The sequence below is a fragment of the Colossoma macropomum genome, unplaced genomic scaffold (genome assembly GCF_904425465.1).
Source record: "Colossoma macropomum unplaced genomic scaffold, Colossoma_macropomum, whole genome shotgun sequence".
NCBI lineage: Eukaryota > Metazoa > Chordata > Actinopteri > Characiformes > Serrasalmidae > Colossoma > Colossoma macropomum.
In genome coordinates, this window is record NW_023494810.1 from 24806319 (window position 1) to 24831376 (window position 25058).

Sequence of the window (25058 nt, forward strand, 5' to 3'; positions counted from 1 at the left end):
TTACTACTTAATTAAGGAATAATCCATGACATTTTACTCATGTAGGTAGAAAATAAATGAAAATTAATGGTTCCTCCTGAAGGAAAGAAACAGAGGTAAAAGAAAAAAAAGAAAGGGCAGCAGGAGAGAGAGAGAGATAGAGGTGATGGAATAGTGATGTGACACGTTGCTTGCTTGCTTGGCTTTGATTGGTGGTTTTCAGTCCAGGGAAATTGAATGTGATAACTATCAGCAATGAGAAAGAACATCCTCTCTCTCTTGCTCTCTCTTTCTTACTCTCTTCTCTCTCACATAGGTTTTTTTGTACAATGCAAGGACACGCGTTCATTCATGTGCCCCATGTGTATTATATATGTATAGGTACCTATATGTATCTCCATCATATATAAAGTCAGAGACCAGCCTTCATTTATTGAATTTCCTGTCAAAACAGCCATTAACTTCAAGTTATTCATTTTCAGGAGGTTTTTCTGAGGAGGTTAGATATAAGATACTCCACTTATTTAAAGAAGGAGAAAGTCAAAGGAAAATGGGTGAAAAAACAGGAGTTTACAAACCTGGAGTTTAAAAAATGATTAAAAGTTATAGAGAAAATGGGACTCCAAACCACCGTGCAAGCCCTGGTAGACCATCAAAACTGTCACCATCAGATAAACAGCACTCTCATCTTTGTGAGAGAGGAGAAAATCAAGCTCCACTCTTGCTTCAGATCTAAAAAAATTCACAAGTGTTTCTGTCCATCCTTCTGTGGTGAGACGACAGTTTAGCACTGTGGGTCTGAAAGAATGTGTAGCTGTCAAGAAGCCTATTAATATTATAATAAGGTAAAAAAGAAAATATGCAAACCAAACAAGAAAGCTGCTGGTGTGCTCAGATCAATGAACTGACCAGCCCAGAGTCCAGACCTCAATATCATTTAATGTGTTTGGGATTACTTGAATCATGAGACGCAGAAAATGCAACAAACATCTAAAGACTAAACCGAAGATGTTCCTGTTAAATGTGTTTTCTGCTTTTTTTAATGCTGAATTAATGAATAACTTGCACTTAATAGCTGCTTTGACTAGAAATAAAATAAATGAAGGGTGGTTTCTAACTTTTGTATAGTACTGTATGTGCAGCCTAATCCTAAACCTAACCCTAATCTTACCTTATTAACCAAAAAGAAGTGATGTTGCTCTTTCAATTTAAAAAGTGAAACTGAGCTTTTCTGAAAAAGTATTCTACAAAAATTCAGGACATTGTTTTTACTCCTGACATTGTAGATGAACATCACCATATACAAATTCTCTTTAAAAATCAACTTAGCACTTCTTTTGCATAACTAATGAGTTATTTATAACATTTGTGAACCATGTTCAGACATCAGCGTCTGGCAGTAGACCATAATGCATCTCTCTCTTTAGCAGCAGATCAGTCAGTAGTTCATTTTCAATCTACAAATCATCTGTGCTACAGTTGTATGTGCTCTTTAGTAAAAGAGCATTGCAGCCTCTGTGTGTGCATGTGTGTGTGTGTGTGAGAGAGCGCTTATCAGTAAATGCACCTGGTCTGTTCAGACAGCATGCAGCACCACGGACAGCGCACAGTCCTCTGATGGGCTCATCATTAAGGCCAGTCAGCATCACATCTCTCCCCTTTCTCTGTCTCTGTCTCTCTTCCTCCCTCTCTCTCTCTCTCTCTCTCCACCATCTCTTTCTCTCTCTCATGTCAGCCCTCTCTCTCATTCCCTTTTGCTTTCCTCCTCTTTTTATCTCTGCCTCCTTCATCGTTGACAAATAAGCCCTAAAAAGTTCTTTCCTTCCTAAAAAGTTCCTTTTTATCATGTTTGTGCCTCTGATGTGAAAATGGGCTGTTCTGGCTTCTGTTGCTGCTCTATGGACAAGTAAGTGCATCAGTTGGTGAGAGTCTGAGTAATAAGGCTGATCACTGAAATCATTTCAAGGAGTATCATTACAGTTTTTTACATTTGCTAAAAATTCTTTTTTTCTCCAAAAGAAAACAGTATGTACAACACATTGTGTTGATCTGGATGAGAGTACATGGCCATATATATGTATATATATATATATATATATATATATATATATATATATATATATATATATATATATATATGTATGTATATAATTACGGACAATACTGGGCAGCCTTGAAAAGGAGTTTGGAAATAGTTAAACAAACACATTAATATACACAAACTCACTACTTGTTATTTATATTTATTCTAACAATATTGTTTTCTGAGAAAATAAATGCTTACTGATAAGTAGATTAATTTAATTAATTAGAATCATATTTATATATATATATATATATATATATATGTGTGTGTGTGTGTGTGTGTGTGTGTGTGTATACCTAAAAGGTGAACTATGCTGAACTACACAAGAATTCTCTTTGAATACTCCCTCAGCACGTTAGCAATCATTTCTTTCACTCAGGAAAGGGATCAGTAGTACAACTGATATTACAACGTCATATGTGCAGTTATGCATTTCCACCAGAGAGGTCTCCCAAGTCCCCAAAACTTACATAGTGTTGTTTTAATGTCAGTAGTTGTTAGTGTTAGGTGATTGTGCTGTGATCAACAAAGTATTGTTTTTGTAAGGCAACTAGTGTTGGTGTTTTGATAGAATGAGGTTATTTTAAGACATTTATGCTGTGTAGCTGTAGAGCATTTTGGGTATAAAATGTATTTTGCATACAAATTGTTGTGCCAGGTTGCATTTTTCTGCAGAGACATGTGTGAAGAGTTTTGAAACTTGGTAATGAGAAATGCTTTTTTGTATGATTGTAAAAACTAATATAATTATGCAGTTATTAATGTATGTAAATCACAGCAGGATCACTTAAATGCCTATGGTTTGTGAGACTGTGAAGTCAGAAACTTTGATGGAAATATTTGAGACGACCCTGTGGACTCCAAATATTGCTGTGATTCACTCATTTAATGAATTGTGTTGTTTTTGTGTTGGAATCCTTGGTTATGCTATAATGGACACGTGAACTGCATGGAATTCCAACTTGTATTGCATCACATTTTTGTTTCTGGTCTCTTTATAACTGTGATGGTTTTTAAAGACAGTTCACCTCAGATAGTTTTAGTGCATCACACTGAATAGGTAGATAATGGATCTGCTGAACAGCATTGAGTCTCATGAGTGAAATCTAGCATTCTCTATTCACTTCACTGCCATGAACTGATCTATTCAAATGCATTCTTTCTGTTGCAACCTGGGACAAGCCAAAGTCCTTATAGGAAAGTCTGTCCACTTGACAGCCATCTTGGCAATGCCCCCAGGCAGTAATTTGTACTGCTTGGCTCAAATAATGCTCTTTCAGCTTGTTCTGGCACATATTGCCACAGTGAGCAGGAGGTTTTCCCACTTTCGGCGTAACCAGCCGCCGATAGGCTCATTTTATTGAAGAGCGGGACTTTCCCCATAAACAAACGCCATGTTGAGTGTTACAAGCTTTCTGATTCATTGCCCAACCAGTAAACTAATGTCTCTGGACAAGCTTTACAGAACGCTGACCCATTCAATTTAAGGGCCCATATCTTGAATTTTTCTTGCATTTATGTTTTTTCATTTAAGCACAGTCTGATTGGCTGTACTCATTCAAAAAGCAGACCAGACTGAAACACTCCTTGTAACCTCAGTGTGAATGGACAGAGCTGAACTGCTGTAGGCTGAACAGGTGGTTATATGGAAATGTGTTGCTTTTTTGTGACATTACAGAAACAGCTTATTTTTTATATATGGTCTGGAGAGTTAACAGTATGATTTGGAACTTCAGCAGTGTTTATATTGTTTCTTTCAGAGCATCTTTTGAAAATGCCTGATACTCTTTAAACATTTTGACATTTCATGACAAATCGACCAATAGAAATGGTCCAAAACTACTTAGAATAAAATCTTACTGCTTTAACGCACATTGAAAATTAAGGTTTTGTTCATTGTCTGGTAGAGTTACTTTTCTTGGAAATATATGTTTTCTTCTGACATTAACAGTAAACTTTAAAGGTTTTTTTTAAATTTTATTTTAAAAAGTAAGAAAAAATTTCCAAGATATGGTCCGTTTAATGAGAAATTGTACCAGTGTTTAGATTTGCCACATAATGTTAAGTTGAAAATGCTACACTGATGAGGAATGTGTTTTAGCTGACAGAAACCAGACAGATTGAAAAAAAGACCACAAATTTGCCACCTTGCTAAGGTTAGCTTAACTGCATTAAAAATACCTAATCTGTTCCAGCAGTGTGACCTGTCATATGCATAAAAATAAATATAATTTGATATTAGTAACACAAAATCTTCTTCTTATTAGATTGAATGTGATTTTTGCAATGCAAAAGTAGAGACAAAAGAACACATTTGTGGGCAGAGCATAGATAGTTCTGCATGTGTAGCACTGGCAATATATAAAGACTAAACTTGTTTTTATACTAGTACAAGAATGTAGTAACTTCTTGGACACTGGTCACTGCGTGGTCACCTACTGTACTGAGAATGACCTTTAGCTTAACACATTTAACAGATTATTACAAAAGAAAAAAGAAAAAATAAACTAAACTAATATCTGTAGCAGATTCTTTCAAACTTCTGAGAACTAAATACTGAAAATCGATACCAACCACGTTATTTAAAGAAGTACAACCTGAAACGCTGTCTTCTGATTCAGTTCTGTTCATCTGTTTCTGAGAGCATTCTCAGCCTGTCTATTATGGGCTGGTGCAGAAATACAGATATTCAAACTTGGCATAAGTTTCAAAGAATTGTTTCTAAAGCTCTAAATATAATTGGAACATTTCTCCCCTCAGTCGATTCTGTATTTATACAGCACATTCTTAAGCATGCACATCATTTCTGATTCTTCTCATCCAGCTTTCCATCTTTTTCTCTCCTTTCCTCTGGGAGATGCTACTGGTTTTTAAAAACTAAGACATCCCTTTTCAGAAATAAGTTTCTTCCTAGTGCTATGAGGACTTTAAACTCTTTCTATTACTGTCTAAATTAAGATAACATTTTATTAATCCCTAACGGGAAATCAGTGTTCCAGCACTGTGGTTTGAATATTCCATGTAATGTATGTAATGTAGAGACAATGATACAGTTGCTATAGGAAATACAGCTGTCAGCAGTAATGTCAGCTATCTGATTTCTGAGGTGTCCTTAACATAAGACACATTTTCAGCCAAAAATATATATGAGACACCACAACATTGTACTGAACCAAATTATGAATTTTGTGATTTATTACACTCCTATTATTTTACAGCCTTAGCAGTTTTGAGAAATTTTGAGAAACCCACTACGCCAGTGATGTACTGAATTAACTCATTACAAATGTATGTAGAGAAAGATGTCTTTAAGTTTTACATATGAAATAAAATCCAGTGTTGTGACTCAAGCAAACTATATTTGTGATACCAAAATAGGTAGTCATATAATTTGTTCTTCAGTGGGAACATCGCATATAATTTTACAACACAACTAGTTGCAGAATAAGAGAGAGAGAGAGTTTTAACAATGCTGTAGGGAGTGCTTGGCTGCTATTACAGTAAACAGCATCTGGCAGACACACATGGTAAACTCTTCAAGCTCGGGAAAAGACCTCCAGATTGCAGAGGCTTCATTAGATAGCCCACATAAGCACCTAAAGCTGTGAACACTGACTGTAGATTCTGTGTGCATGTGTGTGGAGGCGTGTTAGTTTGTACGTATATGCATCTTGACATGTTTCATGCAAAGTTTGAAGCGTGCTTTCACACGTGTCTGTATGTGTTAGAACACTGAGCTTCTAAGACGAGATAGAGTCTGAAGGCAAGCATGCAGAAATTTGAACACAGGGCACTTACCTTTTCTAAAAATAAGACTTTACCACAGATTCTTCTCACGGTCTACAATAAAAGCAGCAGATATCAGTATGTAAACTGCAATGCAGAGTAGTACAATTTCAGGCAAATTCTATATATCACTTGAGATTGATGATAACAGTAATAAAAGTAATATTAATAATAATAATACAGTTATTTAAATAACACCTTTCATAAAAAAAATCTTAAAAGCTTAAAGTGGTTTGGTGTGAAATGCTCCATTCTAGACAAATATATATCGAGTCAGTATTTCATGGCGGTGGTGATAGGAACAGATGTCTGAAGTGTTTCATCCTCCCTCACAGAAAGTTATTACATGAAATTGCTACAAATATGTTGCTGGGTGTCTTACAATGGTTTTGAGAGAAAGTTTTTTTTTTTGCCTAAAATGTATTTTTAAAAGACATTCAAGATGGAGGATGGTACATGCAGAGCATCATTAGACAAAACAGTCCGGAAAGATTTATTTTTTTATTTACTGTTTTGCCATAACATGTTCATCTTTAACATCTTTAACCTCTCTGGACATCTTTAACCTCTCTCTCTCACTCTCAGTGGTGCCTGCATGCTTCAGACTGGCCACTACTGTGCCAGTTCCAAAGTCAGCCAAGGTTACTACTTTAAATGAATGGTGCCCGGATGCTTTGACCTCCATCACAAGGAAGTGCTTTGAGAAGCAGGTCAGAGACTTTATCTGCTCCTCACTACTGGCCACTCTGGACCCTTTGCAGTTCGCCTACAGACAGAACAAATCCACTGATGACGCAATAGCCCTGACTCTACACACTGCCCTCTCCCATATGGACAAAAAGAACACATATGTGAGAATGCTGTTTGTGGACTACAGCTCAGCATTCAACACCATCATGCCCTCTAGGCTTGACATTGAGCTTTGGGGTCTGACTCTGAACAGTTCTCTGTGCAGCTGGATCCTGAACTTCCTGACGGGTGGGCGCCAGGTGGTAAGGATGGGTAACATCACCTCCTCCTTACTGACCCTTAACACTGGAGCCCCTCAGGGCTGTGTGCTCCACCCTCTCTTGTACTCTCTGTACACCCACAGTTGTTCAGCCAGACACAGCTCCAATTAGGGGCGGGGGAAAAATTGCTTCTTAGATGCATCGCGTTTGGGTCGCAACCCAAACGTTAATAAGAGTCATTTTGTCTTTTCAACAAAAATCAAACCACCTTGGGAGCCACAACATTTTGAGTCCATTTTACCATCTTGGCTGTACATGTGTCTCAGTACGTGCTAATGTACTAGTGTAAAAATATAATACAAACAAAAACGCAGACTTACTTTGCTCTGCATTAAGCTATAGCTCAGCTGTAGCCGCTTTTCTTGCATCACCAGCTGGAATCTTTACCACAAAAGTAGAACAGTTTCTTGTAAAATGTCTCTCAATGTTCTGCTTTTTACGAGGCTAAAGTCAGATTTTCGTTCTCCAGCTTCTCGTTCAAATTTTCCCGTTCCACCTTTAATGGTGCCTGAGGCGCCAGAATATAACTGCTGCACCATTTAAGGTGGAACGGGAAAATTCGAACAAAAAGCTGGAGAACAAGAACCTGACTTCAGTTTGAAGTGTAGTGTTTGTCAGTTTCTTGTTGCAGAATAAACATATCAGGAAACCAGCTGGTGTGATTTATAAATGCAAATAAGTCTATTCGTCTCCAATTATCAGTATTCGTCTTTGTCTTTGCCTTTTCGTTAGCTACTAGCTGAACTGGGTGAACTAGCAGTTATAGGCTACATTAATTCCAGCGTTTAAGATCATTATGGTTAAAACTGTCTTGAACGATCAGCAGAGCTTTATTTTACTGCAAAGGAGGATTATTTTATTTTTACCTAGAAATCTAACTCTGATGTGGAGCCACATCAGGCCAGTAAAAGAGCCACAGATTGCCGACCCTTGAGCTAGCGTATGGATGCACTTTGGCTTCTATGGAGTAGAGGAGGAAACCATATTACGTTTCCACCCATTTTCTGTCCGGTTGTAGTTGCTGCCAACCAGAGGACCATCGATCAAGCAATGTTAAAGCTTCCACCCAACTCAGAAAGGACGAAGTGAACAACAAACTATATCGCAACTTTTGTTGCCAAGGATTTGCATCCATACTCAGTCTTTGAGAACCAGGGCTTTCGCGCTATGTTACACACATTGGAGCCGAGATACAGCATCCCGTCTCGAAGATATTTTACTGACACAGCGACCCCCCACTCTCTACAACGAGACCAAAACCGAAGTTATGGAATCACTGAAGAAAATGGGTAGAATAGCTGTAATCTGCTGCGCGGACATCAATTACCATAGGATCTTATTTCACCGTAACTGCGAATTTTATCACAGATAAGTGGCAGCCTGCGTCTCATGTGCTCCAAACAAGAGCAGTGAATGAGAGCCTTCCAGTTCATTTGCCACATGACTATTAATAAACTTTAATTAATAGACTTTATTAATAAACGGTATTGGAAGTAAATTCATTATAGATCATTAGAAATACTTGGCTTTAAAAGTTCCATAATCATTTCATAATCGCATCACAGCCTCTGAATCGTAATCGAATCATAACCTGGAATATGTACATATCAGTATTCTATCCCCCGTGTACGCTGCATCTCATTTATCTACCACGGACTCACAAATTGCATACATTGAAATGTGTAAAACTGTACATATCATAGCTTTTTATTTCTATATATATATATATATATATATATATGTTTATATTTGTTTTTTATAATAATTTTTTGTATGTAAGTTCTACAAAGGGGCTATGCACCTAAGATTTTTACTCACCTTTGCATCTGTGTAAATGTGATGCGACAATAAATGTAATTTCATTTGATTTGATGTAAAAACTCATGTAGTTTCACTGGTCATTTGGATGGTAAATAAAATATATTTGCATTGTAGATGCACAACCCCTGGAATCTATCACGACCACTGTAAAGAAAAAAAGTTTTCTCTACAATGAACCATTTCACATCAAAGCACTCTGAATGACTCTGCTTCTTTGAATTATGAGTTGAATTATCGCCAGAATTCGACTTTAAAGCCCTTCGCTATACATTTAAATAAAACAGCAGAACAGTGTAAATAAAACAGTGCATGGCAAAACGTAGCATACGATTAAAAGAGCATGGTGTCTGAAAGATTTACCGCGTAAACACACCACCCCTCTGTTTTGTTGGTATAAATGTATTTTGTTAGTTTTTTTTTGCTCTTTTATTTTCTGTTTAACTGGGCTGATCTTAAGGATCTTCACTGACTGCTCCACCTGAGTGACTAAATAATTGTAAAATTATTTTCTCTTCTCTTTCTCCCTCTTAGTTCCTGGGAGAGGTGCCAGAGAACGCAGTGGGTGTGGTTGTGGCTAATCTGACGGTGCGGGACAGGGACCAACCTCACACACCCAACTGGAACGCTGTGTACAGGATAGTGGGCGGAGACTCTATGGGTCATTTCACCATCCGCACTGACGAGATCACCAACGATGGCAGAGTTACTGTGGTCAAGGTGCATGAGCATATGTGTATATTTGAGTGTGTGTGAGGAGCTTAAACAGTACTGTGCAAAAGTCAAGAGATCACCTTTCATTTTTTCAATTTCCAGTCAGAACAGCATTAAATACAAGTTATTCATTTTTCAGTAGATGTTTCTGTGGAGTTTAGATATAAGGAAGAGAACAAGTCAAGAGAAAAATAAGTGAAAAACAGGAGTTTCCAAAACTGAGGTTCACAAATTTCTTAAAAGATACAGAGAAAATAGGATTCTTAAAACCCGGGCATCACCATCAGATAAACTGCACTTAATGCTTTCATATTTGAGAGAGAGGAGTAAATCAAGATCCACTCTTGCTTCAGACCACAAGTGTTTCTGTCCATCCTTCCACTGTGAGAAGACAACTCAACACTGCGAGTCTGAAAGGATGTGTAGCTGTCAAGAACCCCTTACTGAGAAAAGGAAAAGGCCAAAAAAGGCAAAAATAGTCAAAGAATTTGCAAATCAAACAAAAGAAGCTGGTTTTCTCAGAACAATGGCCTGACCACCCCAGACTCCAGACCTCAACATGGTTGAATGTGTTTGAGATTACTTGGATTGTGAGAAGCAGAAAATGCAACCAACTTTTTTTTCCAGTCTGAAAATATGAAAATATCCCTGCAGATTTCTTTGAAAAACTGAAAGCAAGTTTCAACAAAAAAGAATGGGAGCTGTAATGAAGTTAAAGGGTGGACACACTAAATACACCTGTAAAGCGTCTGGATAATTTTCTAATAAACTGTTTTTTTGTGTCTTGATGCTGAAAAATGAGTGTACTAAATATCTCTTTTGATTGGAAATTAAATAAATGGGTGTATGTGTTGTTTGGTTGTTACAGGAAAAGATGAAAATCTTTACTTTTTTGCTAGTCCACAAACCTAAAACTTAAATTATCTATTGATCACAATGTGTCTGAATAAGATTTGATTAAGATATTGGCAGAGTATTTATTTATAATTAGGCATAGCTCCATTAAAACTGTTATTTCTTTTAGTCTTCTCATTATTCCCCTATGACAGAGCAGACTGAGATAAACCATGTGTGTATTTTACAGAGAGTGAGTGACAGAAGCACATGAAAAATTGATTTCACCCTCTCATGAAGTGTTACATGGTTCTTAGGATTGAATTCGATGCGCTGTGTGGAGTAGCACTGCACCCTGACACACGAGCTGATCAGCTATTGCAGATACAGTGTGCTCCAATCCACTACGTTCATACAGTACTCTACTCACTAATGTACTACACATAGTTCAGCTTATCCCTGGAACTGAAGTGTTACTAAATCATTACTGCTTTAAGATCATTAAAGGAGTGTATCTTTTGAGGTTTTTATAGTCACTGTTAAGAAAGCATTCTCATGTCTTTTTTTCCTTTTAATGCTGCGGTCTCACTTTCTCTTTTTGTCTTTCTTTGTTGCTCTCCCTTACCTGTGTGTACGCATGCAGCCGGTGGACTATGAGAGGAATGGTGCGTTTATGTTGACAGTGGTGGTCTCTAACCAAGCCCATCTAGCCAGCGGCATCCCGTCGTCTCTCTCGTCCACTGCGGGGGTCACCATCTCGGTGCTGGATGTGAACGAGGCTCCTGTCTTTCCCTCCAACCCCAAAATGATCCGCTTCGAGGAGGGGGTCCCTGCTGATACCACCCTCACCATATTTGCCGCCCTGGATCCAGATCGCTTCATCCAACAGACTGTCAGGTACTGTGTTTCTAACTCTATGTTTGTCTTTTATTTTTTATATAATTTATTTGTCAGGGATAGTTAAAAGTGCTAATTAACACTATTATAAAACATTTCAAATATAACAGAATACACATTATAATGCTAGTAAAAATGTACATCTAGCGGAGTACATAGATAAACATAAAAAAGAAGTGGCTTGGTGTGGTTTTGCCAATTAAGAGGCAGTGCTGTATTCATCACTCTAATACAGTGGCACAGTCGTTTACTGACTACCTTACCCTATTCACATTTTGTCACTGATGCTCTTCCATAGTTCCACTCTTCCATAGCACCCTTTCTGCTTTTGGTGACTGCCTGTGGTAATGAAATGAATGTTCATCATATCATAAATATAATTTTTTCCATAACCATTGCAAGTTCCTCCATTCCAGTGATGCACACAAAAGCTACCTGAGTCCTAAAGGTTCCCCCTTGAGAACTTAAAACAGCATGCGTTACAAGCCTAGTGCCTTGCATGTGAAACTAAAACACTACATTTATTTATATGCACATGGTTTTATAGATGTTACACCTTTGAATTGACAGACAAAGTAGCAGGCAGAATTGAGTGATTGTTGAAAACACATGACTGCACAGCACATATTATCAGCCTCAAGCACATCAAACCAGATAAACACTTGTTTGAACTCTATCACAACCAGCCTGTTCAAAAACACAACTCATTACTTGCATTCAACAAGTAACACATATATGAAATCAGCAAAATGAGATGCAAGAAATCTAGCAAATTGACAAGTCTGTGTGTGTATGTATATATTGCTGTAGTGCATTAGCTGTATTAGCAAGCTGTGTTATTTCAGTCATGTGTACTAAACCTGGAGCCTGAAGCTTTGGAATCCACAGGAAGCTGTGACTGGCACGCCTTGGCCCGCACAGACACCACGTCGACAGCTTCTAGTTATTGTCAATATGATTAATAAACTGGCATTCATTTTTTTCACCCTCCAGCCAGTGTCACAAATATAGACTATGTGTGCAAAAGGCACCTGAAAAAATGCAAGTTAAAGTGTTTTTGGTTGACCATTTCTAATCTTCTCCTCATAGAGGCCTTGTATTATTTGTAGTTATCATCCTTAGTCTGGCTAATCAGTCCTTCATTAAATTAAATCAGGTGTGCTTGGTGCAATGTATTCTTTTTTTGCACGTGATAATCAGTGGGATGGTGCCCCAGCGAACATTATGGGCAAAACACCCCTGTGCATAAGATAAAACAGCATCCAGTGTTACTAGAAATATAAATATATTTATCCTTCATAATTTTTTCACATCCATCATATCATTATTTTTTTGATTGATGTGAAAGGCTAAAGTCATAGGCTAAAGATTCTACTCTCTGAGGGCCATGTACTTAATGAGCAGTTGCATCAAACTTAAGACATTTCCCTAAATATTCCAACATCTGAGCTGCATTGTTTGTCTTTGGGAGACTGCTGTTGTGTGCTATTCGTGACTAGAGTAGAGCGAGGTTGCCGTGACCTCGCCTTGACCTCTCAGAGTGACAGACAGAAGTGCAGCGCCACGACAGATTGCTGCTCGGCCTCAGGCTCCACTGAAGTGTGAGAGCAGCACAGCCAGCAATCAACACACACACGCTCACACTCAAGCTTTACCGTGGCAAGGACGGGAGAGATACTCTGAGCCTTTTCACCAGACAGAGAGAATCTGTAAATCAAACTGAGTTCCAGAGCTGTCGGCCAAACCAGAGCCAAGTTTCAGAACTGACTTCCTGAGCCGGTTACACTAGCTGTACGTACATTCAGACACAGGCAAGTTATAAGGTACTAACTTAAGGTTATACATTATGTTGAAGTTAAGTTAGTAGTTGTTAAATATTTACATCTCTCATTATCCATGTCCCTCAGAGTCAAACCAAGAGCAAAATCATGACCCATATAGAAATTATATAAATGCTACGGCTACACTTCCTATAAGGTAATTCAAAATAAGCAACACTACCAGTGTGCTTTGGTTTAATATACAGTCTCACCCCCTTGTCTGATAACATAAAGCTGCTCTAACATTGGTTAATAACACACAATGCTGACACCAAAACTTTAATTCTGCCATTGTGTCTGTTTGCCATAAAACTATCACTTAAGACGTGTGTCACGTTTGGTTTCAAGCCAAGGGAAGTACATTTGTATAGCAAATTTCATACACAAAGGCAATTCAAAGTGCTCTACATTAATAAAAGCAAAATTGAACAGTATAAACATTTAAAAAGAAGTGAAGACAAAAATTTAAATAATAGATCACAATTAAATAAAAAAGATTTAATGAGGAAGTAATAAATAGAATTGAAACAATGGTTAGTGAATTTTCAAAATGCTAAAAAGATCCAACATCCAACAAATAGGCAATCAAACAAACTCAAAGTATTAAAGTATTACATTTTCTTTAATAAAAAATAAAAAATTAAATAAAATAAAAATAAAACTCAGTAGTGTACTTTGAATGTTTTTTTCATATTACCCTTCAGGACTTCCACTCCTGCCAGACAACAGAAATCATTATGATTGTAAAACATCTGTTTTCTTGTCATCTCACAGAATTCACATTACTACTGCTGTGTCAGATGCTCTCAGGAGTGTTGTTTGGTGAAATACATGAAAAAAGCACTGCCCTCCAAGAACATTGATAGATTCAGCTGTAACAGCGTACATATGCATTGGAGCGTTTTGCCCTCCAATGTTAAGCTGTTGCATAAACATAATTTGACCTTGAACATCTCAGTGCTTGGCTATGAACCTCAGAATATTGATCATAAAAATGAATATTCTTCTATGCCTTCATTTTCCGGTCTCTGTGGACTTCTTTGTTTCTCTGTTATTTTAAAATACTTCAGTACTTGTTGTCTAGATGTATTTGGTCAGTCCTTGTATCCGTCTCTTCTTGTTAAAGGAAATAAATAGGTTTAGTATACTAATTAAACTTTCAGATGTGACCTACATTATGCACGTCTGGCCACTGTGGAATCCAGAGTGGTCTGCCAGAAGAATGCTGGGCAAAATGACTGGTTTGTGCTTATTAAAATTTTGTCCACTTTCTTTTTCTGAGGTTATTCCCAGCTTATTCCAAGTTAAACGTCCTCTCGAAGCTCCCTTACCTTAACAGTACTTGTAGTACACTGAGTTTTAGTCTCTGATGTTTATGTGTATCTCATAGATAACCTCCCTTTTTATATTTTGTCCATGTTCATATTTTCAATACTATATTGATTTTAAAAATACATTATGAGAGAAGAACATGACAAACCTTACATTCCTTACATTAGATTTAGCACACAAATATTACTGGATGCATTTCTGATGCCTGTTTTATTGTCTGAAAATGGTCACATTAGTGTGAAATTACATGTCAAAAGAATTCTCAGTCAAATGATTCAAAGGTAATAAAACATGATGCTGTAATATAAAGTGACCTGTGGCTTTTGAGAAAAGATAGCGGTTAACATGGGTTTGTGTTTGTCTGTCTTAAGGAGAACATAACATAACTCCATGCTGTTGTGAGAAAAGCCTTATAGTTGCAGGTGTAATTCTGGCTCACTTATTGTATGGTGATGGAAGGAGGCTTGTGGGTGGTTTAGTGCCGAATCCTGCAGATCCACAGCAAAACTTTTTTGGGTAATGTGATATAGGGGAGCTCAGTGCAGGAGGTGACAGTTTTATAGTGTTTTCACACTTGATGTGATTTCTGGACCTCAAAACCAAAAAATCTCTGGTTCTAAAAAGTAAGAAAGGCATGTCATTCACAGGTGCTCTTGCATGTGACATGCCACACACCCAGCAGTAACCACTGTTCACCTTACTTCCCACATGACGTGACTTTACTACATTTCTTCACTGGCCACTCCAGGTTCCTGGAGACATGAGCAGGTTCAGATAGAGCTCCTGACTTCAAGCTGCAGTTCATTCAAATTAACTATAAACGTTCTGTAGTATTCTAGCATTATACTCTTAAATTCTATAACAAGCAAAATTGAACTTAGGACCTTTGTGTTCTGGTACTATGCTATGAAGCACTACAGAGATAAGGATGAGCTACTCTTGTGTTCTGAAGTCTTGACCTTGGCTTTGACTTCTGGCCTAATCAGCTTACTGGTCTGAATCGAACAAAAAGATAAATCCTCCATGAAGCTAGTAGTGGTTCAGTAAATGATGTGTTCCTTTGGTCTCCCAAATTCCAAGGGTTCAGGTCACACTTTGTACACTTCAGTCTAAAGGGACAACCAGTCAGTCTATTGTGCTAAGCCTTTCTGGTATCCGAGTGACCAGTTGGGTCATAGTGTACTTTCTGAAATCTTTTCTAATACTTCAAACCTGTCTTTTGCCACTAAAGTTTCAGAAGCCAGTATGGTTCAAAGTAGTATCCAGTAGGTCAAGGTAAAAATCCTCTAGATGCTTCTTCTGAAGTGTAGTGATTACTGCTATGGCACATGAAGCTGAAGGTTATAGCTTCACTTTTACCATACAGATTTAATGTTTTAAAAAAGCTCAAGCTTATGAGATTGTGTGACTCAACAGAATAAACTATGCTTCAAGATCAGGAGGTTTGTAGGTCATGCCCCACAAAAGAATTGCATAACCAATGTGCTGTTCTGAAAGAGGGCCTGAAACATCACTGGATGGGACCAAAAGAGCAGCAGTACACTTAAGGTTTTAAATTCCCTTTTCCAACTCTACCACTCCTCTTTCTTCACTTGGCTGCTCTCATGTACCCTCAGTAATGTCCCTCTCATTCATTCTAAGTACTGCTACATTGCAATTTGCTGTGTTTCTCACAATCCAAATAACCCCAAACACATTAAATGATGTTGAGGTCTGGGCTGCAGTTTACTGTTCTGAGAACACCAGCAGCCTCTTTGTTTGATTTGCAAATTTTCTTCTTTTTTGTCTATTTTCTTTTCTTCTACCCCATGGCTTTGAGTTGTCTTCTCACAGTGGAAAGATGGAAAGAACAAGGTCTGGACTTATCGTCCGCTTATTGTCCTGAGAACATCAGCAGCTTCTTTCTTTGTTTACAAATCTTTTGTCTATTTAATTTCCTCATTAAGAGCTTCTTGACAGCTACATGTCCTTTCAGACCCACATTGTTGAGTTTTTTCTCACAGTGGAAGGATGGACAGAAACACCTGTGGATTTTTTTTACATCTGAAGCAAAGGTGGAGCTTAATTTTCTCTCAAAGATGGAGGTCTCTGACTGTTGCACAGTACTATATGATTAGCCAGAATTAATCAAGAACATCAATCATCTTATGAACAAGGCATAGTCATATAACTTTATTTACAGTGCCAATCATTTTTAGATCTACTTGTTCATGAAGGTTGCTACTGAGTGAACACTCAAGACTCTCTAAGTGCTCCTTCTGAGTTAGTGCTTGGTGAAGCTGCTCTACAGGTAAAGCCTCAAGCAGTGATTTCTAAAATTGACTTGTATTTCATTGCAGACAGTATGAACACAAGGTATTTCATGTTTTGTCTGGTCAACTTAATTTAATCTGTAAATATTCATTCATTCCTGCTATTCAGGCATGCAACACATTCCAAAAGAAGTTGGGACAGGGCAATTTAGGACTAATAATTAGGTAAAATAATTAAATAATCATGATTTGGTATAAAAGCAGCATCCAAGAATCATCATTCATCTATAAATCATATAACTACATGAGCTCAGGATTACTTTGGCAAACCTTTGTTAAGCACTAAAGTACATAGTTACATCCACAAATGCCAGTTAAAACTTTACTGTGCCAAAAGGAAAACGTATGTTAACCATGTCCAGAAGCACTGCTGACTTCTCTGGGCTCAGAGGCATCTGGGTTCAACCATCACACAGTGAAAATACGTACTGGGGTCAGACAAATTTCAGGTCCTTTTTGGAAAAAATGGGCACCATGTGCTGTGGACCATCCAGACTGTTACCAGCAACAAGTTCAAAAGTCAGCATATGTTGCGGTACGGGGTTGTGTCAGGGCCCTTGGCAAAGGTAACTTGCACTTCTGTGAGGGCACCATTAACACCAGAAAGTACATAGAGATTTTAGGGTCAACCTAAGCTGCCTTCAAGTTGACATATTTTCCAGAGACACCCATACATATTTCAACAAGACAATGCAAAACCACCTTTTGCACACCTTACAAAGGACTAGCCTGCCTGCAGTCCTGATCTGTCACCAAGAGAGAATGTGTGGCACATTTTAAAACACAAAATTTGACAACAGAGACCCTTAAAACTTGTTTGCAGGAAGACTGGGACCAAATTACACCTGAAAAGCTTAGCCACTCGGTGTCTTCAGTCCCTAAATGTCTTTTAAGTGTTGTGAAAAGGAATGGGAACATTACAAAGTTTTTTTTTTAAATATGTTGCAAGAAGCACAACTGAAGTGTGTTTAATTTGGAAACAAAAAAGTTGTGTACTGTTATTTTTTAATGTAATACAGGTCAAAAATAATTAACAAATCACTGTTTTCAGATTTAATGTTAATTTAACATGCCAGTGCAGCTATTTCTGATTTGGGTTGTATTTTGCAGCAACTTTACACAATAACCTTTATCTGAGGCCAAATATTCTGCTGGCTCTCCAAGGTCAGCAAGTGTTGCAGTCTTCACCTGACCAGGCTTAACAATTTTTCACATTTGGTTTAATGTCAGCCAAAAGTAAACTTCCATTTCTCAAAAAACAGTCAATACAAAAATAACCACTCCTGCAGTACTTCTTTAAAGCACAAAACAGAACTGCTCACCTGCTCTTCCCGTCTTTAAGGCTCTTTAGTCCTAAATATTCCCAATGCATGCTGAATCCCTTTAGCGTGGCATGACACACACTGCACTGCAGCAGACATCCCTCATGCCAGCTGCACTTGGGAGACAAGCTAAATGCTTTTAACTGACTTTCTCCTGGTCCCAGTGTCCGGTGCTGCCTCGGTTGTCAGGCAACGGGGTGTAGAGGTCATTGAGTAATGAGCTAGACCAGTCCCCAGCCCCACTCTCTCTGTCTGTCTGTCTCTCCACTTCATCGATCGAGTTCTCTGCCTGGGCCGAAGCTGTTCGACAGGCAATGTGCCATCTTTGTGGTATTGATCTAGAACTAGGCCCACTCCAACACACAGTTCACCAGTTTGGCCCACAACACAAAAATAAAGGTTTCAGACTAGATCTTGCTTTGATGTACAGTTCTAGCAAATACTTTTAACCTTTTTCCCCACAGTAAGCAAAACATGGCATTTCCACCTGTTTTGGAGGTCCCTCAATTTTTGCACATGTAGTTTTTGCACTATGCACTTTTTTTCCTTCAGCAACGTTAGTGGAATATATTTTAATATATATGTCTATTGTTTACAATCTTTGTGAGTGCGCAAATCAATGTTTATAAGCGTTTTCATTGTGTTTTAATGCTTTTTTGGGGCCGTTCTGCATCATGTTTTGCTAATAAGAAAGCTGCAGGTCATGCTGTCTGTTTTATCTTGGCATAGCCATCTGTGAAGAGGTGTGATTTTTTTTTTCGGAGGGCTCTTACTTCTCCCCTTTTCACCCCTCATTGCTCACTAACAGCACTACACAGACCCACAGCATTCCACACATACAGAGCCAACAGTGTTCTAGTTAATCTGATAACAGAGTCATGGGGAAAACATTTTATTTGAATACATTAAAAGATTCCAGTGTATTTCTGTCAGTGAAATGGCCACTAGCGGGCCATCAGAAAGAAGTTACTTGGTAAGGAACCTTGACATTATGTGGAGATTCTTTAAACATTTTAAAGGTTCCTCACACTTGCACATCTTATTTGCAAAATTCCATCTACTGAAAGCTTCCTTAGGGAACCAAAACAGTTCTTCCATAACACTGTTCTTCTGTGACACTGCTCTGAAGAACTCTTTTTCCTTACCATGTTTTTTAACACACACTTCTTGTTGTTAACCGTGCTGCGCTCTTGCAACTGTAAATGGAAACAGCACAACTGAAAATATAAACCTCTGTATACCGAAACCTATTTGTTTGCTAGCAGAGTGCAGGTGCCATTTAGCACTTCAAATGCACTTTGCAAGTACAAAGTAATGCAGCCAAGCTGTCACACTGGCCACCTTTTCACTTTATCTTTGCAAATCATGTTCAGGGACAAAGATGTTTTCACAGATCTAAGATCTTTTCTCATTTTGTTCCCATTACTTAAGCAATGGAAGATGGTCTTAAAACCAGCTTGCAGTGGCAGGCTGTAAAATGAACAAATGACAACACATTTTCTGAACTGCTTATAAACCCTGCTTTACTAGGCTAATTATTTGGCCATTCATCAGAGGAGCAGACACCACCCGCTCAGTGATTCTGGAAGCGTCTGTCTGACCTTGGTCGCTATATCAATAGCAAGGCAGCCAGCACCAAAGCCACATCAATTATTCAGTATTCTGTAAAATAATAATTGTGTGTCAGCTCAGATATTTGATTGAGTATGAATAATTCTGCTTTGCACTGTGCCATGGATCAAGATTCAGTCTTTATATTAAACCATATACTGCTGTTATTTTACTGCCTCTGAAGATCTGCTGTGAAAACTACAGTTTTGAGAGCGTGTTTCAAACTCTTATGAGTACAAATGCAGACAAGATCTCATCAGTAGATGCTAATAATAGTGCTGATTATTGTTTGATTGTGCCACTTACCTTTAAAAAGCAATGGTCCAAAACCCAGTTTCAGTGTCAGGCTGCTACTAGCAGAAATGCTGGGTCAGATATCAAAGGAATAAAGAACAAATTCGATTAAAATCTGTAACAAATCTAACATGAAATATTGCTTGCAACATAATGTAAAGCAAAGCAAAGTAGCTTACATCGTTGTCTAATTGAGAGGGTATCATCAGCCTGTATCAGAGACTGTTTTTAAAGTATGGCTCATTTATGTTTGATTTATAGATACTCCAAGCTGTCCGATCCAGGAAACTGGCTCCGAATCAACAGGACAAATGGTCAGATAACCACTACAGCCATACTGGACCGTGAGTCACCTTATGTGAAGAATAACGTGTATGAAGCGACCTTTCTGGCTGTAGACAATGGTAAGTATCACCAAAGATTAGGGAAATCAGGTGAAAATGTGTGTGTATGTATGTATAAATGTATATGTAGATCAGAGCTTTCATGATTACTTGATTAAATTCGATTACAAAATTAAAATGTACATCCTCTTTGAATCAGCAGTTATTAGTAGGCTCTTTGCTAATTTGATAATGCATATTTTAAAGTCTCCTAATGATCTCTCTCACAGAAAGAAACAGCCTGATGTACACACCTATTTACAGTCATGCGCAAAAGTTTGGGCACCCCTGTCAAATTACATTTTGTTGACTTGCAGTGAAAATAAGTTACTACATCCTCTACAGAGAACACAGTTCTACACATTTTAATGCACAATTACTGTTTATTTGCTGAATCTACTGGAAAGGTATATTTCCGCCTGTGTAAAAGTTATGGCAGATTTTATATTTTGTGTTTCATTTTGTCCAGTAAACTCAGCAAATAAATAGAAATTGTGCACTAAAATTGTGCTCAAACTTTTGCAAATGACTGAATATGCATTTTTTGGCACACAGGGCTAGATTTATGTTTTATGACAAAACGTTTGTGGTGGCATTTTGTGCATGCACAGCAGGTCGTCACTGAGTGCCTTGGTAAGTTTTAGCAAACCTGATGAATTCATGAATATGCATTTCAGGGAGTGGTACTCCTGAGGCACATAGGAGAGGGGACTATGCAAATTAAAAAACTGGAACAGTTTACTGATGTGAACTGACCAGACAAATCACGTTTCTTAACAGCAAGGAGAAGGAGGCACCATTACTTTTAACATGGTTGCCACACTGAAGGCATGTGAGAAGACAGGTGTGTTATTAAAAGCAAGCTTTTCTTATACAAAATATATATAGTTCTGTCCATTTCTTTTTGTTCAGCATTTTTATGTTGTTTCTTTACCTTTGGGCTGAGCATCAGCTCTTCCCATATGAGAAACATGCAGTGTATTTATAAAATGCATTTGAAAATGTGTGAAAATGGCCAAAAAAATTAGTGCTCTTTTGCAAAATAAAAAACATGCACATATATTTTTCTCCCTCTTCCCTCACACGTTTCCTTAATGACGGCATGTTTTTTGAGTGAGTCTGATCATTAGAGCAAGGCATTATAGAAACTACTATGTAAATTTTAGACATATTTAAAATTATTAAGTTTTGATCTAAAAAGATGTAAAAAGAAACATACAAAAAAATTCACAAAAATTCTATTTTAGGTTTTTCCCCACGATTGAAACACAGGACTGTTTTGTTTTAGCACAATGCAAGAGAAACCTTGAGATTGTCCTATGAAATGCAGGGTGTCTGGTCTTTTTTTTCCCCATTCACATCTTTTGGTAGTACAGATACTTGGTAACAGATTTTGTCTGCTCCTTAGTACATCTGGCCCATAGTGTTTATTTTTTTTTTTTTAGACTTCCTAGTTTCATAGTTTATCTTTATCTACTTAGGCTTAGGTATTTTGGAATCTTTTAAAGGCTAGGCATGGTTTATTATTGTTCAGTTAAGTTTATTTTTATTGTTTGGCCTTTTTAAAAAACTGATTACTCAACTGAAGGATCCATTTAGAGGTCCACTTATGACATTTTTTTGTTTAATGTAACTAAAACAGTCATAATTTATTTTTACATGTTGCACTGTATTCCAGCCTCTTTAAAATTAGAATCAGAGATTTTGTTTTAGAAATAAACCAGCTGTTTTCATTAAAGATTGAAATCCAGACAGTCCAGCCTGAAACACTCCTTGTAACTTCAGCATGAATGGATGAGGTTAAACTGCTGTCATTTCAGTAGTTGGATATATGGAAACATGTTTGGTTTTTTGTGACATTACAGTAACAAATTCAAATGGGCTGTTTTTGGAGCGTAGTTTTCTTTATATAGATTGTGTGGACTGTGGAGTGAAAAGTACGATTTGACATTTTAACAATGTAGGGAAAATTTGAAATTCTGTGATATGGGATCAAAACTGTTGGTAGATTACATGATTACTAAAATAATCATTAATAATAGTGCTAATGTATTTAATATGTGTTTGTCTTTATGCTGGTAAAGGGCAAATTATAGAGGGCAGCATTGGCTAAAACAGCCGTTTACCTTCACAGTGCATGAGTGAGGCTTCACCAAGTTTTTCATGCCCAATCGATCGAACCCCCGCTCAACAATCACAAGCGCATTGCTCCTCTGATTGGATTTCACTTTATTTGCTCCACTCATCCACAAAGGAGCTTCGACGCAATCACAGCAGACCCACCAGTCCATTTTGCCTGCAGCTACCAGCCGGAGGGCCGCTGCCTTTTTTTTTTTAATTCGGCATCCGACTCCAAGCTCAAAGAAAGACTAAAGTGAAATGTAGCTTGCTGACCAGGGAGGAACGCTGTTACTCTACTAGCTTTGCACACTTAAGAGTGAAACTGCATGATGAACAAATTGGCCAATCGGTACAAACCAGCTCTGTTTTTCCTCCCACAAGTCTTCAAAGGTGTCTTAAGTGGCCTGCCTTGTTAACTGGGCTGATAGAAAACCACACAGCAGTGAATTTCGCACAGGCTACCTCCCAGTTGGATATAAAGGACTTAAGGTTTTTTTTTACCCCATTTGTTCTTCCAAGAGTCCATAGTGCCAGACAGCGTTTTGCATCATATCTGCACAACAGCATTTCTCCGAATCGATCTGTATCTAATATGTGTTTCCCTGAAGTCGGCAGAAGTGGGTTTGGGAGCGTGCAGCAGGCTTCTATAAAGCTCTGCATTTGTTTGTCTGCATCAGACTCAGCCGCAGGGAACAGATGCGCTTGTTTTTTCTAGGAAAGTCATTTCACAAAGACGTTCTCCAAGAGAGCACAACTCCATTAAAGACAAAAGAGGCGTGTGAAGTATTTATGCATCGTTTCATTTGTCATATCTGTCACCATGGGGAGTTTTTAAGAGGAATAACAGGGTGTAAACCTCTCCATCAGACCTCCGTCATCTCCTTCCTCTCAGCCCCGCTCCCCAATTTCTCTTTCATTTTCCCTGTCACCCTCCACTTCTCTCTTTCTGCTCTTTAAGGGTTTGTTTCCTCTACCTATTTCCCATCCATCTATCTTTATGCAGGCTTTGGTCTGCACTCCAGCAGTTTCAGTATGAAGTGGAATCTCACAGGCTCTGACCACCCAAAAGTCAGCATTTCAATAATGCAGAATGTTTAGTATTCAAAACAACAAGACAGGGTTGAACATTACTTTGCAGCAGGGCTCAGAAATAAAATTAAAAAATGAATCGGTTTGCTCAGCGTTTCATTTTTGCCTTCCAACTCTTAAGTTTCCTGAACTGGTTAGAACCAAATTAAAAACAGTTTAGATAGGCTGCGTTCAGGCCTAATATAATTAAACAGTTGGTCTGCTAAGCTAGTAAACACAGCAGTTATGTTTGTATTGATAAGAACATTCATACACGAACATCAACTATGGAATATTTCTGTTTTATAGGTTATTAACAAGTAACAGAGTTTCAAATTAGTGATTCAGTTCCAGCTAATAATGATGCCGTTTTATATTACTCATTATTTCATTTTCATTCTCAATACTGGAGTTATCAAAACTACTTGAGTCTCAAAGGCAACGATAGCCACATTCAGGTAAAAGAAAAAAAAATATATTCTTTCAAGAAAAAATATTTGTTCTGCTTTAGCAATGCTTTCCTCAAAAGGGACACTATCTCCTGGAAATTACATGCTACTCCACCTCTAACCCTCTCTTTCAGCTTATCTCTAAATCTGGCTATCACCTACTTTCTCTCTGTGCATCTCTTGCAGGGTCTCCTCCTGCAACAGGAACAGGCACTCTACAGATCTATCTGATAGATGTAAATGATAACGTGCCAGTGCTGGTGCCCAAAGAGGCTCAGCTGTGCGAGAGGTCGCGGCCCAGCTCCAGGATCAACATCACTGCCTCCGACGCAGACTCTGAACCCAACGCAGGGCCATATGTCTTTGAGCTGCCCTCTTTCCCGCCCTCAGTCCGCCGCAACTGGACCATCTCACGGCTAAATGGTGAGTCACTCCTTTTTAATACACTACTAGTATGTGCAGTACTGTTGCTTAGTACAATAAAACCACCATGCTGTCATAACTTTTTTTCATTAAGATGCTGAGGGTGCAGGAAGAAAAATCAAACTTTGGTAAGGATGAATGAATAAAATAAGATACCTACTAGGGCTGTCAAAGGTAATGCTTTAATAATGCATTGTAGTTTGACCCTAAGAACCATTCTTAGTAGTAGTAGTAGCTCATGTGCTGTATATTTTTTGCTATGATATAATCCGCGACAGTTTCAAATGCTGCTTTTAAACAGTTTTTAAAGCAATAGCTTTAAAAAAGCGCCAGCACTTTCAGTAGACTACAACGGACAGTATTTGTGTGAGAATTACGGATAAATCAAAGAGCAACAAAATAACAAATGCAAAAGTGGAAAGCTCCAGTTCTACTCGAGCCTCTCCACAAGCAGAAATAAACTGGAAACTGCATTCACGCTACGGAATTGACAGGATTTTCATGCTCAGGTGAGAGTGAACTGTTCGGGGTTCAAGAAGTACTAAAGATACTCAGCGTGTTCGGAAATGAATATTGTGCTGCAATTTATCACAAGAATGATAACAAATCATCATATTGTCCACCCCTACCATGCCCTAAAAGTCAGAAGTAAAGGATATCATATGCTGTGGTTGTTTTATGCTGTGTGCTTGTCGACTTCTGTTTCCGAGCTGAGGAAACGCTACGTCCAGATACGCAATCTTTCACCTCCAGCACGAGCACCAGCATCTTGTTTCAGAAAAAGAAATATTATCCTTGG

General features: G+C 38.0%; 1 protein-coding gene across 1 annotated transcript in view; it reads left to right on the forward strand.

Moving 5' to 3' along the window:
• The window catches only part of cdh4 (cadherin 4, type 1, R-cadherin (retinal)), a 327046-nt gene that overhangs the window by 296781 nt on the left and 5207 nt on the right, over nucleotides 1-25058 (forward strand). The window contains exons 10-13 of the mRNA XM_036559624.1: nucleotides 9214-9399; nucleotides 10871-11124; nucleotides 20077-20219; nucleotides 24023-24259. Of these exons, the coding sequence (XP_036415517.1) occupies nucleotides 9214-9399; nucleotides 10871-11124; nucleotides 20077-20219; nucleotides 24023-24259 (820 nt within the window). The remainder of the gene's footprint in view (nucleotides 1-9213; nucleotides 9400-10870; nucleotides 11125-20076; nucleotides 20220-24022; nucleotides 24260-25058) is intronic.